We start from the raw sequence: 17337 nt of genomic DNA on the forward strand, positions 1-17337 counted from the left end.
TGGCCCCTACCAAAAAAAAATCCGTTCGGAGAGAAACCAAAATATTTTTCGGAAAATTTCATCTCAATCGATTAATAAATAAAATTTTCAAGGATCTGCAATTATGACCATAAGAAATCACCGAATATGTATAGCATAAGATTCAAAATTCGACATTACCAGATTGAAGGCACTTTTTACTTGTATACTCTCTTTCAGCTCCATAGGTTGTAATTTTTTCAGAATTTCTTTTTACCTCGATCGTTTGGCATGTGATCTATCCAGATTTTTTATTTGCATGATTTTAAGAAGAAACCTATTCATATCCTATCCCCAAAGATCAAATCGGTCCTTACCAAAAAAATCCGTTCGGAGAGACCCCAAAATAAATTAAATCATTACGCCCATAAATTTTAGCCAAGCTTTTCAGCATACATAAAAATATAGGGCCCTGTCCATTCGTTTCTCGTGGCGTATGAGTAACACATATAAATGTATTACTCATACGCACAAAGCCCTTCATATTGCTCATTTATAAGTGTGTATGTGATTTTCTGTGAATGTGCAGAACACTTGCAATGGCTAATGATTTTTATAGTGAAAACCATGAACAACCCTTTAATTTTTAATAAAACAAAAGCGGAAAACTCCACACCAGCTTAAAATAAATAATCCATAAAATATAAAAATAACCATAATGATAATCTGGACCCCTTACAGCTTAAAGGATTAAAAATTGGTTTACCAAAAAACGAACCCAACACATATTTAAAATTCAATACCAAATCTACTTAAATACAACTTTGCAATAACTTTAATATTTGTTCAACATATGCCAGGCGTTTTTCTCCAATTACCAATAAAACTAACTGACTGACAGACTAACTAACTGAATGACTTATATTTCATTCATCAAGTTTAACTAAAAGTCGCAAAGTTCGAAAACAACAAAAAGAAAGTTGCACATTGAAAACGAGTGATAAAATAGAAAAAAAAACCCTAACACATAAATAGAAAAAGGGGAAAACAATTTAAAGCCCTTTGGTAACGCACACACACACACTCACACACAGAGATGGAGGGAAGAGAAAGAAAAACAAACATGTTGAACTTTTCTATACCAAAAAAATCATTTCTCACCCTAGCAAATTGTTAAAGTTCTAGAGGGGGTTTTTTGTCTCAATTCCAAAGAATTATACAGTTGTAACAACATCCTACCTACATAGATCGGCATTCATCAGCAACACTGGACATGTATAGAGAAGCCTTTATAGATTTCCCTGCAACAGTGACCAAACTGAAGCCATGGAAATTGTCTTTTACCAAAGGATATTCAGGGTGTCTGAATATCTGAGAGTGTGTTTCCCTAACTGCAATGCCAGAAAAAAATACATTGACATTTGCAGCAATAGGATTCACAGGAAAAAGGGAAGATCTGCTCGTTCATGTAGTCAATTTTTTGCATTTGATCCCCTCAGCATTTACACTGACTGGCTATTCCTGGAGATGTAGTATAAATATTTAAACAAAACAACAAACTTACTCCCCCGCTCTCTTCGTTCTTCTTCACTCGGCTCACTTAAACGTTGCACATTTTTAATTTGTTTATTTGATTTGTTTTCCAATATCCTTAAATGCAATCTCATGACAAGGGAGAGATCAGGTCTCATACCTCTTCGTCTATCATATAGCAACTTAAATAGATGTTTTATGTATGTAACTACTAACGTGAAAATCACACCAATAATTACCGTAACATTTCAAAATAAATGGGAATTGACTTAAAATTAAGTATTTAAGTTTCTAATGTAAACTTTTGTTTTTTTTTTATTTTTTACAGCTCAAAAGGAAGAGTTCCAATGTCCTTCAACAATAGCAAATGGCAATTATGCTGATCCCGCCACCTGCCGTCGTTTCTATCAGGTATGTAGAATATATAATTATAACCTACACCACATAGTGGTAAGGGTATTATGTCTTCATGCAATTATTTCTAACATGGAGAGGCGAGATAGAACCATAGATACTTTTGAGGATCTGCATGTCAGTCGGTCCGTCCGTCCATGTATTCGATTGAGTTGACATTTTCCGCGAAATATCAGTTTGGCCCAAGGACGAACCCTATTGAAATTGATTTAGATATAGCTCCCATATGTTTTCAACCGATTTCGGGTTAATTGTGCACCAAATGACTAAAAAGTCCAAGGAACCTCCCACCGAATTCAGTCTAGAAGCAAGTAAATCAAATTTGGAGAAAATCGGCTCCCATATACGGGGTGAGATAAAAAAAACTGCAACAAAGTCAAAAGACATAATTTTTATTATACCCTACAACACTATGTGTTGGGGGTATTATAAGTTTGATTGGGCCAAAAATTATGTAACACCTCGAAATATTGATTTCCCACATAGGAAAGTATATATGGATCTTCCTATCTCGCCGAGCTGAGTCGATCTAGCTATGTATGTCCGTCCGTCCGTCAGTCCATGTTAATTTGTAATCACTCTACAGGTCGCAATTATGGCCCGGGGATAGGGCCAGAATAGAACCCGATTTCTTTTGGAGATGATCGCATAATATCTAGGGGTTGAAATGGACCAAAAACTGAAAAATTTCTTGATTTTGTAGCTACTCTACAGGTCGCAATTATAAACCAATCGACGCGAAAGTTTACATGGAGCTAGAGCTTTGGGCTGGGCAGATGCTTTCCAATTTTGATGGTCATCGGCTAATATTTAGTGGTTGAAATAGACCATAGCATTTGTGATAAATAAAAGTCAAATTTTCCATTAACCCGCGAATATTTTTAATGCCGGCGAAATCGCAAATAGGCGAACAGGTCAATTCTGACCGTTACATAGATGCCGATAGCAAGAATATCAAATATATATAGCGAAATATATACAATGTATATATACAAAGGAAGGAGATGTTAGCTAGAATGCCTATATCTCCAGAATGGCTGGAGCGATTTTGACAAAATTTTGTCAATTTAGAATGCCCTCTTGGAATAAAAGTATAAACTCTAAAAAAATTGCATAAACAGATGCCAATAATGATTTTAATATAGATGTTGTAGTATTTTGTGACATTTTTTTATATTTTCATATTTTTTATCGCATGCGATTTTTTCAATTTGACTCATAATATTGAAGTGTATGTTTTGTAATATTTTTCTTCATTTTACAACACAGGTTGGGGTTATTATTTATATACAGATTGCAATTATCGTTCGATCCTCACGAAATTTTTCACATGGATAGGGTTAGGCTCAGAAGGGCTAAGCCTATTGTTTTCAAAGATGTTCGCAATATATTTATAGGTTGAAATGGACCTGCAACTCAAAATGTTCCTGATTTTGCAGCCGTTATGAAGGTCACAAATAGAAACCAAAGGACATGAAATCTCGCATGAAGTTAGAATTTAAGACAGCCGGTAGAATGGACCTCTACTTTTGTGTGAAAAAATACCAACATTACAGACGGGCGATATCCGAAGTACACAATAGGCGAACTTCTGGCTCTTTATGCTGATTTCGTTGACGAATATAGGCAAATATACTAGACAAGCAAATCATATAAATGAGTCTAACTTTGAAGACATAGAGGGGCCTCTTGCTTTTGGAGATGATCGCAAAATATTTAGGGTCTCAAATTAACCAAAAACAGAAAAAAAATCCTGATCACACAATTGAAGCCTTTCGCCACGCCTGAGATGATGATTAAACACAGGGAAGAATTCTGGCATTTTGGATGACCATTGGATTATATTAAGCCGTAAAATGGACCACAAAAACTAACAGCACGACGGATTGCATAAATATTGGGAAAATGTCCCTGGCCAAAATGCTAAGGGTAATATCTGGACAGTGCTCCGTGACATAATTTCAAAAGCGAAATCTTCTAAAATGGATTTGGGCATGAGGGGGCTTCTAACATATTGTAGTGTTGTAGGGTATCACATGGTCGGCCCCGCACGACTATAGCCTTTGCTTACTTGTTTTAAATTTATTGAATGAATGCAAATAAAAAATGTCGGAAATAGAATCAGATTTTAGAATTAGTTTAGATTTGTTCGAATTGGTCACCTTTGACATGAGTTATGGCCTTCAAACGGCCAATGAAACCGTCACACGCTGCCTGATTATTGCTCTGCGGTATTTTGGCCCATACCCGGCGAAGCGCTTGCTTGAGGTGATCTACACTTTGGTAGTTTTTAGTGCCAACCATGATTTCCAAAATACTCCAGAAACAATAGTCCAACGGATTGGTATCCAGAGATTTTTGTGCGCTGGAAATCATACGAAGAACCTCATTTTGTAACCATTCTTGGGTGGCGCGTGCTGAGTGCGATGGTGCTGAGTCCTGTTGGAATGTCCAAGGTCTGCGGCCAAAATGATTACGTGCCTAAGGCTTTAATACACGCTCCAGAATATTTTCGCGATAACATCCATCATTTATTCTGAAGCCACAGTCAACTAATACAAACGAAGAGCGACCATCGGCTGTTATGGCGGCCCAAGCCCACACCATCACCATGGCCGGCGCTTGAGTTCTGGTGGCCAACCAAAGGTGCACATTTTCAGCTGACCTCTTTGGCAAGTAAATACGATCATTTTGTTTGTTTACAAACTGCTGCACAACGAATGTTTTTTAATCGAAGAAAACCAAATTCGGTAGTTTACCACTTTTGGCAAAGCGAAACAACTCTTTAGCTCTTTTGAGTCTATTTCCTTTCTGTTGCGGTGTAAGTTCTTGCACTTTTTGCAATTTCAATGGCTTTACCCCGAGCTCATTTTTCTATATTTGCCGAATGGAATATTGTGATATGTTAGTCATTTTTCGGCCAATGTGACGAGGGTTTCGATCAAGTCGCTTCTTTACTTTTCGAACAATTTCAGCTGATGTTGCTGTTTTCTTTCGTCCACTTCCTTGACGTCGGGTAATCACGGTAACGAGCGATGGTACGAGACACAAAAGATTTATTCACATTTAAATGCTGGAGTGCTCTAACGATGGCCACTTGTGGTTTTCCAGACAAATATAAAGACATCATACTATCACGCTTGAATTCCATCACGAATAACTTTGTTTCTGGAAAATTCTCACCAAAATGCTTTTGAACAATATAATGAGCTGTCACTGGAATAATTTTAACTGCTGTCGGACGAGTGGCTTAGAAATAACAGCAATCTGAAGTTGGTTTCAGTTTTTCATCTCACCCCGTATATTTTTGATCAGCGTAGAATTTAAGATGATTTATCCCTGTCCTCCCGTCCGTATGTTGTCTTCACGCTAAAGGCAAAACTAATTAAGATAGGAAGCTAGAATTTTACACAGACCTATATTCGGTATTTTGACGATTGTAGCCAAATTTTTCAATGGGATTGTCTTTCAATGATTGGGTATATAGGTCCGCCATATCGTATATCCCCCATATAACAGTACCTCCCATTATTCGGTTTTTGATGATATTATCAACATTATTCAACGGAATTGTTTCAAATTTCGTATTTGAATTTCGGTATTAGTACCCTATTACAAAAAATTATGCAGGCAAACTTCTTCGTATAGCCCCCATATAATTGTGTTTATTTAAGTGGTATTTTTCGACGGATATTTTTGAAAATTTTCAAGATCTTACAAAATGGTTTAAGATATTAAAAGTTCAGCCCGGCCGAACATAGCAGCTTTTTTAATTGTTTTTTTAGCTTGGAGATTGGAGAATTTTTTGCATACCTAAGGTACGATCTTCCAAAAAAATTCTGCTTCAACTTTTCGTTTGCCAAAATATACCCAAAGTCTTCTAGAGATAAAAAATATATTTCAGATTTGGTTTTGCTCGTTTATAGGTGGAACCTTTCCTTAAGTTTTTTAGATGGAAGCAGTTATTCGTGTCTCTAATAACAGACGACCTCTTTGGATATACATCAGGTGTTGTGCACTCGGTATACTGTCTTCGGAAATTCGAAAGTCAGAAGAATTACATAAAATATTTTTGGCCATATGATTAGATATTCAGGTCTACTCTGCTCTTTTAGAGCAGAGAATTTCACATTTGATATTGGAAGATTGTACACAATTTTTCTAACAATAATTTCCATACCTTTTAAAAAGCAGTCCCTGCGATTCCATTCGTTGTACTTAATTTGAAGCCTCCTGAAACTAGTACAAGCTGAAACGATATACAACAGATTGAGAATCTTTGAATGTCTTGTAATAATTTTGTTGAGACCCCTTGCTCCTTGAGAATTTATTTAGAAATAGGGAAAAAATAATATTTGTACGAAAAATAGGCCTATTTGTGGTAACTCTTCCGAAAAAAAATTGAGAAAAAAATCAAGTAAAAAAGCATCTAAGTTCTGCCGGACTTTTAATATCTTCCACCATTTCGAAAGACTTGAATAATTAAAAAACTTTTAATATCTTCTACCATTTCTAAAGAAATGAATAATTAAACAAGTAAGCAAAGGCTACAGTCGAGCGGGGCCGAATACCCTACAACACTATAATAAGTGATACAGTTTATATAGGCGAGATACTCGAATGAATTCCACAAGATATTATGACAAATAATAAAAGAAAACCATCAGGTTTCGTTCTCTAATGTTCAAATAATAGCAACTTAAACTAATTTGCTCATTTCCAATTTATTGGTAGATGTTGCACTAGATTTGGAACCAATATTCCCAAAGACCTATAATCTCTCAGAAGTGGCAAAAGATAAACATTTATTATTGGTTTTTGACTGAAACGCATCTATATGAGATACAGACATTTGACTATATTTTTCAACGAAATCAGCTTTAACGAAATAGTCAGAAGTGTGTCTTTCCTGCATTTGTGAATTATCCAAAAAGTCACTGGAATGGACATTTTCGTATTTTGTCTACAAAAGTTGGCAAACTCCTTCACACATTGAATATTTTTGGATGGCCATCCAAAAATGCTGGGCTTTTGCAATGTCCGGTAACCCCCATTCAAATGTGCGTGAGGATCGGGCGAAGCCACCCAAATTGGTAGGCTTCTTCCCCGCCATAAACTCTAGCTACATGCGAAATTCCGCGTCGATTGGTCTATAATTGCGACCTGTATAGCTACTGCAAAATTAGACATTTTTTCAGTATTTGGTCAATTTCAACCCCTAAACATTTGGCGATCATCTCCAAAAGAAATAGGGTTCTATTCTGACCTTAGCCCCACCTCCATTCTAAATTTCGTGAAAATCGGGCCATAATTGCGACCTGTAGAGTGATTACAAATTAACATGGACAGACGGACGGACGGACATACATAGCTAGATCGACTCAGCTCGGCGAGATAGGAAGATCCATATATACTTTCCTATGTGGGAAATCAATATTTCGTGGTGTTACATAATTTTTGGCCCAATCAAACTTATAATACCCCCAACACATAGTGTTGTAGGGTATAAAAACCTGATGAGGGTTGTAACTGCAACGTAATATAACAACCTTGTTGTGACTCCTTACAACTTTAGGTATTATTTAACAAGTTAAAAAGTATCAGTCGGTATTGCCGACAGAAATATACCCTCAGCCTATGTTCGATTAAATGATCAAAATATATTTGACTAGTGTTACAATTATTCAAACGTTTGGCCCTCTATGGCGCAGGTTCCGAAGGAATGGACCAATATTGTCCATTTCGTATCGTATATATAAATATTCCGACGTTCTAACTCCTAACTCCTTCACTTTATATGAAATAAGTAATAATTTTTAGAAAATGTTAAAATGTGCGTGACGTACCATATAGAGTCTACCGAAATATTCCATTTTTATATTTCATCTGATACAAATAAAAAAATTGGGTAAATGATGAGGCAAAATTACAAGAAAAGATATTTATGTCAAATTTTATGCGAAATCATAAATTCCGATAAATTTCATATTCATATCAGGCTTCTTATTGAGAGAAATATTTGAGCATAGCAAGTAGTAAAGAACTGCTAAATTGTTTCGAAAGTTATGACAGATAAAATTATTGAAAATTGTGACCCTTTGTGGGTGAGGTACCGGAAGGGGTTCGCAGATATATATCAACTTCACAACAGATCTTGTGTTGGCAAAAATATTTGTATGTGTGAAGTTTGAAGAGAGTTGGATGCTTATTTCGCTTTATTTGAGTATTTTGTTTCTCAAAATCTTGATCCCTATGTATGGGGGAGGTACCAGAAGAAATGGTTCGATCTATATCACCTTTATAACAGATCTTGTGTTGATGGAAATATTTAGATGTGCTAAGTCTAAATGGAATCGGATGTTAATTTGACGTTTTATGAGCTTCATGGATATTCAAAATTTCGACACTTTGTGGGGGAGGTACCAGAAGGAGTGAACCGATACATTCCATGTCAACACCAGATCTTGGGTTTATAAAAATATTGGAATGTGTGAAATTTGAAGACGCTCGGATCCTTACATCACATTTTATAAGAGTTATAATTATGTTATTTAGCACCTGACCTAGGACTGATACAGATATTAGGATTTGCAAAGTTCGAGCAAAATCAGATTATCGTTTCTCTTTCTGTGCAGAAAATATTTTTTGAAAATTTCTACCTTTTGGGGGGAGGTACCAGAAGGAGTGGACCGATACATTCCATTTTCACCCCAGACCTTGGTCTAATAAAATTAATGGGATGTGTGAAATTTAAAGACTATCGGACTCTTAAATCACATTTTATAAGAGTTGTAATTATTCAAAATTTTGACCCTTTGTGGGGGAGGTACTTGATGGGGTGGACCGATATGGTCCATTTTCGCACCTGACATAGCACTGATGAAAATATTAGGATTCGCAAAGTTCGAGCAAAATCGGATTATCCTTTCTCTTACTGTGCAATAAATTCGTTTCTTTGAAAATTTTGACATTTTGTGTGGGAGGTACCAGAAGGAGTGGACCGATATCGCCCATCTCCGAACTCGATCTAAGTTTGACAAAAATGTTACGATGTACCAAGTTTGGATCAAATCGGATACTTCCTTCGAGAGTTATCGTGCGCACCGGCCAGCCAGACAGACAGACGGACGGACGGACGGACATCGGTAGATCGACTCCAAATGTTCTGAAACGGATTTGGTCCAAAGAGACCTACTGGCTAAAACCGTTATTTCGACTAGGCACGTTTTGACCGTATCAAATGATATATACCCTCTGTAGCCATATGGCTGAGGGTATAAAAATAGAGAACAAAATATTTTTACGAATTTAATATAGGATATATGGACCTACTCTTTGTGGTTCCTCTTTTCAAAATTGTTAAAAAAATTAAGAAACCATTAATCTCTTATGAACAATAATTCGTTGCCTCCTACTTCAGGTTTTCACCTTTCCGTACACCTCAAGACATGTTGTGCCTTGCAAATTTCCTTTCCTTATTAAATGTATCTAATAAAATTATATTCTTCTCTCCGTTTGCAGTGCGTCGATGGCTTCCCTTACCTGAATCGTTGTCCATCCGGTTTGTACTTTGATGATGTGCAAAAATTCTGTACCTTCAAGGATGAAGCCAAATGTGGTCCTTTGGCTACAAGTAAGTTAGCAAATAAACTCACACGCACACACACACAGATATATACACACACACACACTCTTATAAATAATTATGTTCAACACACAAACATTTTATCAACAAATTAAACTAATTGATACATATTATCTCAAGTATGGCACTCAGCATTAGTCTTAGGACTCAAATATTAGGTTATATCAAATTATCCTTTTGAAATATTTCTTCGAAACGAGAAAATTCTATTCGAGTATTTCGGTACGAATTGTTGATTAATTTTACATTAAGATATTGGAAAATGAAATGAAGAGAGGATAATTTAATTATTACGACAGTGGGACAGGGATACGACACTTTAATATAATCCTTTATTTAAAAAGAAAAAATATTTATAAAACAACTTTGATTGCCTGTATATTTACCCAGAGAATTTCCTATTATTTAGTTTAATTCAGTAATGTTAATAGCACTATTTAAATATTTATATTTTCCTACGTAGTAGAAGTAGTTATTTGTTTAGATTGTAAATCCAAAGATTAATTTCTTCTCCCCGGGGACAAATATTGATAGATTACGGCTGGTGTCTGAAACACGAAGAGAGTTAAAAAGACAAATTGAACTGCAGGGCCAACTTAATTCAATTAAATATTATAAAATATTACATACATAAAATACATACCTACTTACATGCACACCACATAGCTACCACATAGCAGGACATGCGACAGGGATGCAATCACAGTCTTATTTGAGGACATGAAGACCGAAAATGGCATACAGAGAAATGGGAAGCTGGACAAATGGGTTGGGTGTTTGGTGTGTAAGGACGAGAAACTTCATTCAATTTTGGGAGAATAATGAAATTGAGATGATGGAATGAATTTTATTAGATTATTCGAATAGAAAAGGACCGCTCTGCTTGCTTTTTTACCACCAAAGTGTACTTATCGCAAAAGTAAAGGCATATTCTGTCCACAAAAAGGTCCTTTGGAGGATCTTCTATTCATAAAAAGCTATTAAATGTACACATGCTATTAAAAGCTATTTAAAAGATATTTTTATCCAAGAAGAAATTTAAGAGGCAAAGTTTTGAAATTCGATCTACGGATAGACGGTAAAATCGATTTTGTGTAGGTGTAAAGGTACAAAAATGTACTAAAATTTGAATACTTCATTTTGAACAAACAGAATGAACTACAATTTCGTTCAAATGAGCTTCCAGTATGATTTTGCGATATTATTCACCGGAATTGTTTCAAATTTGGTATTTGAAGTTTGCAATGGATACTACAACCTAAGACAGAAAATTGTCTGTGTAAGTCCACGTCCCCATATATCGGTACCTCCCGATATTCGGTATTTTGATGATTTTAAAGACATTATTCAGCGGATTTTTTTCAAATTTGGTATTTTAAGTTCGAAATAGATACTACAGCCTATGACAGAAAATTGTCTATGCAGGTGCAGGTCTTCGTATAGCCACCATATAACGATACCTCCCTATATTCGGTATTTTGATGATTTTAGCGTCATTATTCACCGGATTAGTTTCAAATTACGTATTTAGAGTTCGTATTGGGAACTACACTCTGCGACAGAAAATTGTCTATGCAGGTCCAGGTCTTCGTATAGCCCCCATATATCGGTATTTTCATGATTTTGGCTGCATTATTCACCGTTTATTTCAAGTTTCGAATATGAGTATGGTAATGGCTTATGACAAACAATGCCTATGTAGGTCCACGTCGCATAGACTCCAATATAGCGGTATTTTTAAGATTTTAACAGAATTTTTAACGGATTTTATGTTTTGAAAATTGCCAAATTCGTTCCAAATGGTGGAGGGTATTCAAAGTTTAGCCCGGCCGAACTTACTGCTTCATAACTTGAATTATGTTAACGGTTAGAGTTAAAAACTTGAAATTTGGTATTATATACGAAAAGGTACTAAACGGTACTAAATTAAGTACAATTTGAATTTGGAGAAATGAATGGAGCTGAAATCCTGAAATTGGGATTATTATTGAAGCAGGATTGGGATATGTAGTAAATTTTCGAAATTCATACTTATGTGCACTAAAAGTACTAAAAGGTACTAAATTTGGTACAATTTAAATTTCAAGAGAACCCATAGAGTTGGAATCCTGAAATTTGAAAATAGGATTACCATTGCATTGTAGGACTGAGGTATGAAGTTAGTTCCGGAAATTCGTACTTATGTGTACTAAATGGTACTAAATTTGGTATATATATATTTTATTTTGGGAGCACCTGTAGAGTTGGAATCATAAAATTTGAAAATAAGATTTCGGTTGGACTGTATTATGTAGGTAACTACGAAATTTTGTACTTAAGAATACTAAATTTGGTACAATTAGCATTTGGGAGAACCAATAGAACGGGTGCCCTGAAAAATGAAAATAAAATTACTGCCAGAGTGTAGGATTGGGATATGTAGGTAGTTTTGGAGATTTGTACTTATATGTACTAAAACGTATCAAATAAAGTACGAACAGGGATAGAAATTTTGGAATTGGGATTACTGTGGGAGTGTAGGATTGGGGTATGTAAGAAGTTTTGGAAATCCATACTTATGTGTACTAAATGGTATTAAATTTGGTACAAATTGGAATTGTGATGAACCGATGGAGCTAAAATTCTGAAATTTGGAATGAGAGTCACTGATGGAGTGCAGGATAGATGCAGCAAATGAATTTTTGAAATTCGAACTTTAAATTTAGGAAAATCGCTGTTGGTATCTGAAATTGAGACATGTAGTTGGTTTTAAAAATTGTTACTATAATTGTTCGAGAACTACTAAATGGTACTCAATTTGATATTGGGTGAACATTTTGGAACATGTGGAGGTAGTTTTGGTAGTGTATATTACAATTGTACGAAAATTAGTAAATAGTACTATATTTGGTACAATTTGATATTGGGTGAGTAGATAGTGCTTTAAATCTGATATTTTGCATTAGGGTCGCTGTTCATGTGTAGCCTGAACATATGGAAGTGGTCTTGGAAATATGTTCTATAATTGCACGAAATGTATTGAATGGTACTATATTTGGTATTGGGTGAAGGAATAAAGATTAAATTCGGAAATTTGATATTTAGATTACTGATGGTATCTGTGTTTGAGATTTGGCGATGGTTTGATAATGCGTCGTTTATTTTTAGAAAAAGTACAAAATAGTACTAAATTTAGTATTGAGTGAAGAGATAGGATTGCAATCCTCTAATTTGATATTAAGGTATCTGGAATTGAGATGTGGGGGTGGTTTTCGAAATATATGTACTATAATTGTACGAATAGTACTAAATAGTCCTAAATTTGGCATTGGGTGAAGGAGTAGAGCTAAAATCCTTAAATTTGAAATTGTGGTCTAAATTCGTATCTGCAATTGAGATGTGGAGGTGATTTTGGATATGTGTTCTATACTTGAACGAAAAGTACTATATACAGGGTTGCCCATATTCGACGGACCCATCTGGCAACGCCATAACTTTTGACAGAGATGTCACATCGCTTAATGACATACCGCGTTTGAAGCGACAGTCCAAGCAGATTTTTACCCTGAACCAATACACGCCACGCAAGCGCTCTGAAATAGTTGAAATTTACATTCAACAGAAGAAGTCAATTGTGAAAACTCAACGTGCTTTTAAAACATTAAAAAATGTGAGAAGTGCGCATTCTAAGAACACCATTAAGGGTTTATACGAAAAATTTTCGACTGGTTAAGCTCTTTCTAATCCGAAGAGGCCATATAAAAGTCGACCAAGGCGATCGGCCGAGAATATCGCTGCCGTACGAGCCAGTGTTGAGAGGTCCCCAAGAACTTCCCAAAAACGCCGTTCTCAGCAGTTGGGCATGGCTCGGTCCACTTTACAACGGATTATTCGCATTGATTTGCATTTGTTCCCGTACAAAATTCAATTGACGCAAAGAATGTTGCCTGCGGACAAGCATCGACGATTGGAATGGGCCCAAAGGTCCGTCGAATATGAGCAACCCTGTATTTAGATTACTGATGGTATCTGCGTTTGAGATTTGGCGGTGGTTTGATAGTGCGTCCTATATTTGTAGGAAAAGTACAAAATAGTACCAAATTTTGCATTGAGTGAAGGGATAGGGCTGAAATCATCAAATTTGATATTTAGTTTTTTTTTTTTTGGTATCTGGAATTGAGATGTGTGGGTGGTTTTGGACGAATAGTACTATATAGTACTAAATTGGATATTGGGTGAAGGAGTAGAGCTAGAATCCTGAAATTTAAAATTGAGGTCTAAATTCGTATCTGCAATTGAGATATGGAGATGATTTTGGAAATGTGTTCTATGCTTGGACGAAAAGTTATATATAATATTAAAATTGATATTGGGTGAAGGGATAGTGTTGGAATCCTAAAATTGAAAAATATATTGAGGTCTCTGTTAGCATCTGGGATTGAGATTGACAGTGGCTTAAAAATGTGTCTTATATTTGTACAATAAATACTAAATGGTACCAAATCTAGTATTGGGTGAAGAGATCGGGCAGCAGACATCAAATTTGATATTGAGGTCTCTCTTGATATCTGGAATTGAGATATGAAGGTAGTTTTGGAAATGTGTGCTATATTCCTTAAATGGGAGGTGGATTAGCAAATGCGCACTGTTTTTGTTCGAAAAGTACTAACTGACACTAACTTTGGATCTCTGTAGGAACTTAGAACAAAAAGATGTAGCATTAAATTTGGTATTAGAGCTGAAACCGTGAAATTTTATATTTCCATAACTCTATTGCCAATGATTTTACTAATATCCTTCTTGGTATACTTCAAATGAAAGATTTTGAAGAATTTACGGCAGAAAAGGGACACATTTTCCTATACTTCTTTCCGAAAGAAGAATAACTTGAATAATTTACAAAACCTTTAAATTCTGTAATTTTTGGAACGATGTATGATGTTTTGATTAAAAAATGTTTGTCGAACTGAACAAATTGTATATTTTCAGGCTTAACTCGAACTGCTAGAACGAATAAACAATTTTTGGTTTAACCTTTCGCTGACGAAGTAGCGGGCACTTGCAACTATATTAACAAAATTCTTTTAATCTGGTTATGGAATTAACGTAAAATTTTCATAAAACTGCCCTCTACTCTTTTATAGGCTCTCTATTGGCAGTAGGTTTCCCAAATTAGATGATCCCTGCTTTATTTCGAGGTCAAAAAATTTATTTCGGATTTATGACCTAAAAAAATTGTTTACCTTCAAGCATTTTAATATAAATTATTTCTCTTTGGCCCTAAACAATATTTTGCACCAATTTCAATGTACGTATTAAAATCGAAATCTATCTTCCAAAACAATTTCTCCATATGGCATGCTGACACAGATTCCAACAATGTTTTCTTTTCTAATATCTCAATTTTGCCTAGAAACAAGAATATGTTACACAATCGCATAATCCCATTCAATTATAACGCATTACGCTTCTTCGGTGATGCATAGTCGGCCAATTCAGCTGGCTGTGTCATAAATCATTCGGAATAAATCATATGGTTGGGCTATGAAGTTTCGATGGCACAATTTTCAATAAACTACTGCGACATTTTCTTTGCTTGTCTATTATTCTCTGCTTTTATATTTGCCCCTTTGAGTTATCCTTGGCATAGCAACTTCATCATCATCATCTTTTGTGCTGACTTGTTAGGAAATTCCTATAGATGGCCTCTTCATTGCTTCTTATGTTTTGAGTTTTTTTCTTCTTCCAATTTTTTTCCAATACAGCGTGATTTAGTTAAAAAGAATATGATTGAATGGAGATTTCCGAAAGTGTCATTGCACGAATCCTTCAATATGGCCAATACCGGTTATAACATGATCACTGAAATATGATGAAAATATGTTACTACATGGAACCGACTGTCTTTTGTATCGTTGTATTGAAATATTTTTTTTTTTCTTTCTTTTCCCTGCCTTTGCAGTATTTATGGTCAAACACTTTTACTATTTTCCATTTACCGAGCCTTTAGCCAAATGTCCTTTTAATGCAAGCAATGCTACCAAAGGAATATAAATAACAGACGGTGTCCTGAGCAAACTTTAGATTTATTTAATAGAAATATAGCCTGGCCAGGGATAGCTAGGGCAAATAACAAATATTGAAATGCTATTTTATATTACTTACTTTTTTATGAGATAAGGAAAGTACAGGGACAGGCTGATGCAAATGGGACAATTTAGGGGCTTCATTGACAAAGGATGATGTAACAAAAATCACAATTGAAATATGCGACATTTGCTAAAAATTGTTTCCAAACCATGGCGAAGATTATGAGGTCTATGAGATCACCTTTTGATCCTAGATGATAAGACATTACAGTAGTTATTGGAAGATCTTATGGTCCTCTCTGAGAAGATCTGTTCCTATCTGAGAAGAATTTCTTGTCTTCTACGAGTAGAACATGTGGACTTCGGGTTTTCTATGAGAAGACCTTCGAGTCTGTACCTCTGGACCTCTTACGAAGAGCCTTTTGTCTTCCTACGAAGAAAATTTGGTCTTCTATACGAAGAGCCTTTGGTCTTCTATACGAAGACCCATTAGTTTTTATGGGAAGTCTTGTATAAGGAGTCCCTTTAGGTTTCTACAAGAAGACCCTCTGGCCTTTTATGAGAAGACACTTTAGGCTTCTTTAGAAAGATACCTTGGTCTTTAATAAAGAGACGCTTAGTATTCTACTTTTGGGCTTATGTAAGAAAATCCTTCCCTCAATGGAGAATATATTCCACTCTTCTATGAAAAAACCTTCAGATCTTCTATGTAGAAGACCTTCGGGTCTTCTAAGGAGAAGTCATTTCGATCTTTTAGGCAGGATAAGACTTTCTGGTTTTCTAGGGAGAGGACATTCTGGTCTTCTAGCGAGAAAACCTTTTCGTTTTCTATCGAGCAGATCATTTGTTCTTCTATGAGAGGACAAAGACCTTCAAGTTTTCATGTCTTGTATGGAGAATACCTTCATGTTTTATTGAGAATACCTTCCGGTCTTCTATGGAGGATACCTTCAGATTTTCTATGGAGAATGGCCTTCTGGTCTTCTATGGAGAAGACTTCCTGGTCTTCTTTAAGAAGACCTTTTGGTCTTCTGTGAGAGAATATCCTCAGGTCTATAAAAAGATATTGTGGTCTTCTGATGGCCTCCTATTGGAAGACCTATTTGTCTTTTAAGGAAGACTTTAAATCTTCTATAAGGGGACTAGGTGGTCTTCTATGAGAAGACCTTCTGGTCTTCTAGGGAGAAAATCTTTTGGTTTTCTTAGAAGAAGACCTTCGGCTCTTCTATAAGGAAGTGCTTCGGGAGTCTTTTGGAAAAGACCTTGTGGTTTCTGTTAATAAAACTTTCTGGTCTTCTATAAAAAGACCTCAGGTGTTATGTTAAGAAAACCTTCAGGTCTCGTATGAGAAGGCCTTCTTGTCTTCTATGGGAAAGACCTTCGAGTCTTCTATGGAGAAGAACTTCGGGTTTTCTGGGGAGAAGATCTTCGGGTTTTCTTGAGAGAAAACTTTCGGATCTTCTATAAAGAAGTGATCTTTATGTCCTCTATGAGAAGACCTTTAAGTCATCTCTGAGAGGAACCTCTGGTCTTCTAAGGAAAATATTTTCTGGACTTCTAGAAAGAAGACCTTCTGGACTTCTAAGGAGAAGACCTTCCGATCTTCTAGGGAGAAGACCTTCTGGTCTTCTAGGGAGAAGAACTTCTGGTTTTCTTGAGAGAAGACCTTCGGATCTTCTATAAAGAAGTGATCTTTATGTCCTCTATGAGAAGACCTTT

General features: G+C 35.6%; 1 protein-coding gene across 1 annotated transcript in view; it reads left to right on the forward strand.

The window, feature by feature from the left end:
• Positions 1-17337, forward strand: part of LOC101896997 (Chitin binding Peritrophin-A) — a 126951-nt gene that overhangs the window by 30057 nt on the left and 79557 nt on the right. Inside the window, exons 2-3 of the mRNA XM_005185031.4 lie at positions 1820-1902; positions 9427-9538. Of these exons, the coding sequence (XP_005185088.1) occupies positions 1820-1902; positions 9427-9538 (195 nt within the window). The remainder of the gene's footprint in view (positions 1-1819; positions 1903-9426; positions 9539-17337) is intronic.

Source organism: Musca domestica, unplaced genomic scaffold (assembly GCF_030504385.1).
Source record: "Musca domestica strain aabys unplaced genomic scaffold, Musca_domestica.polishedcontigs.V.1.1 2, whole genome shotgun sequence".
Taxonomy (NCBI): Eukaryota; Metazoa; Arthropoda; class Insecta; order Diptera; family Muscidae; genus Musca; species Musca domestica.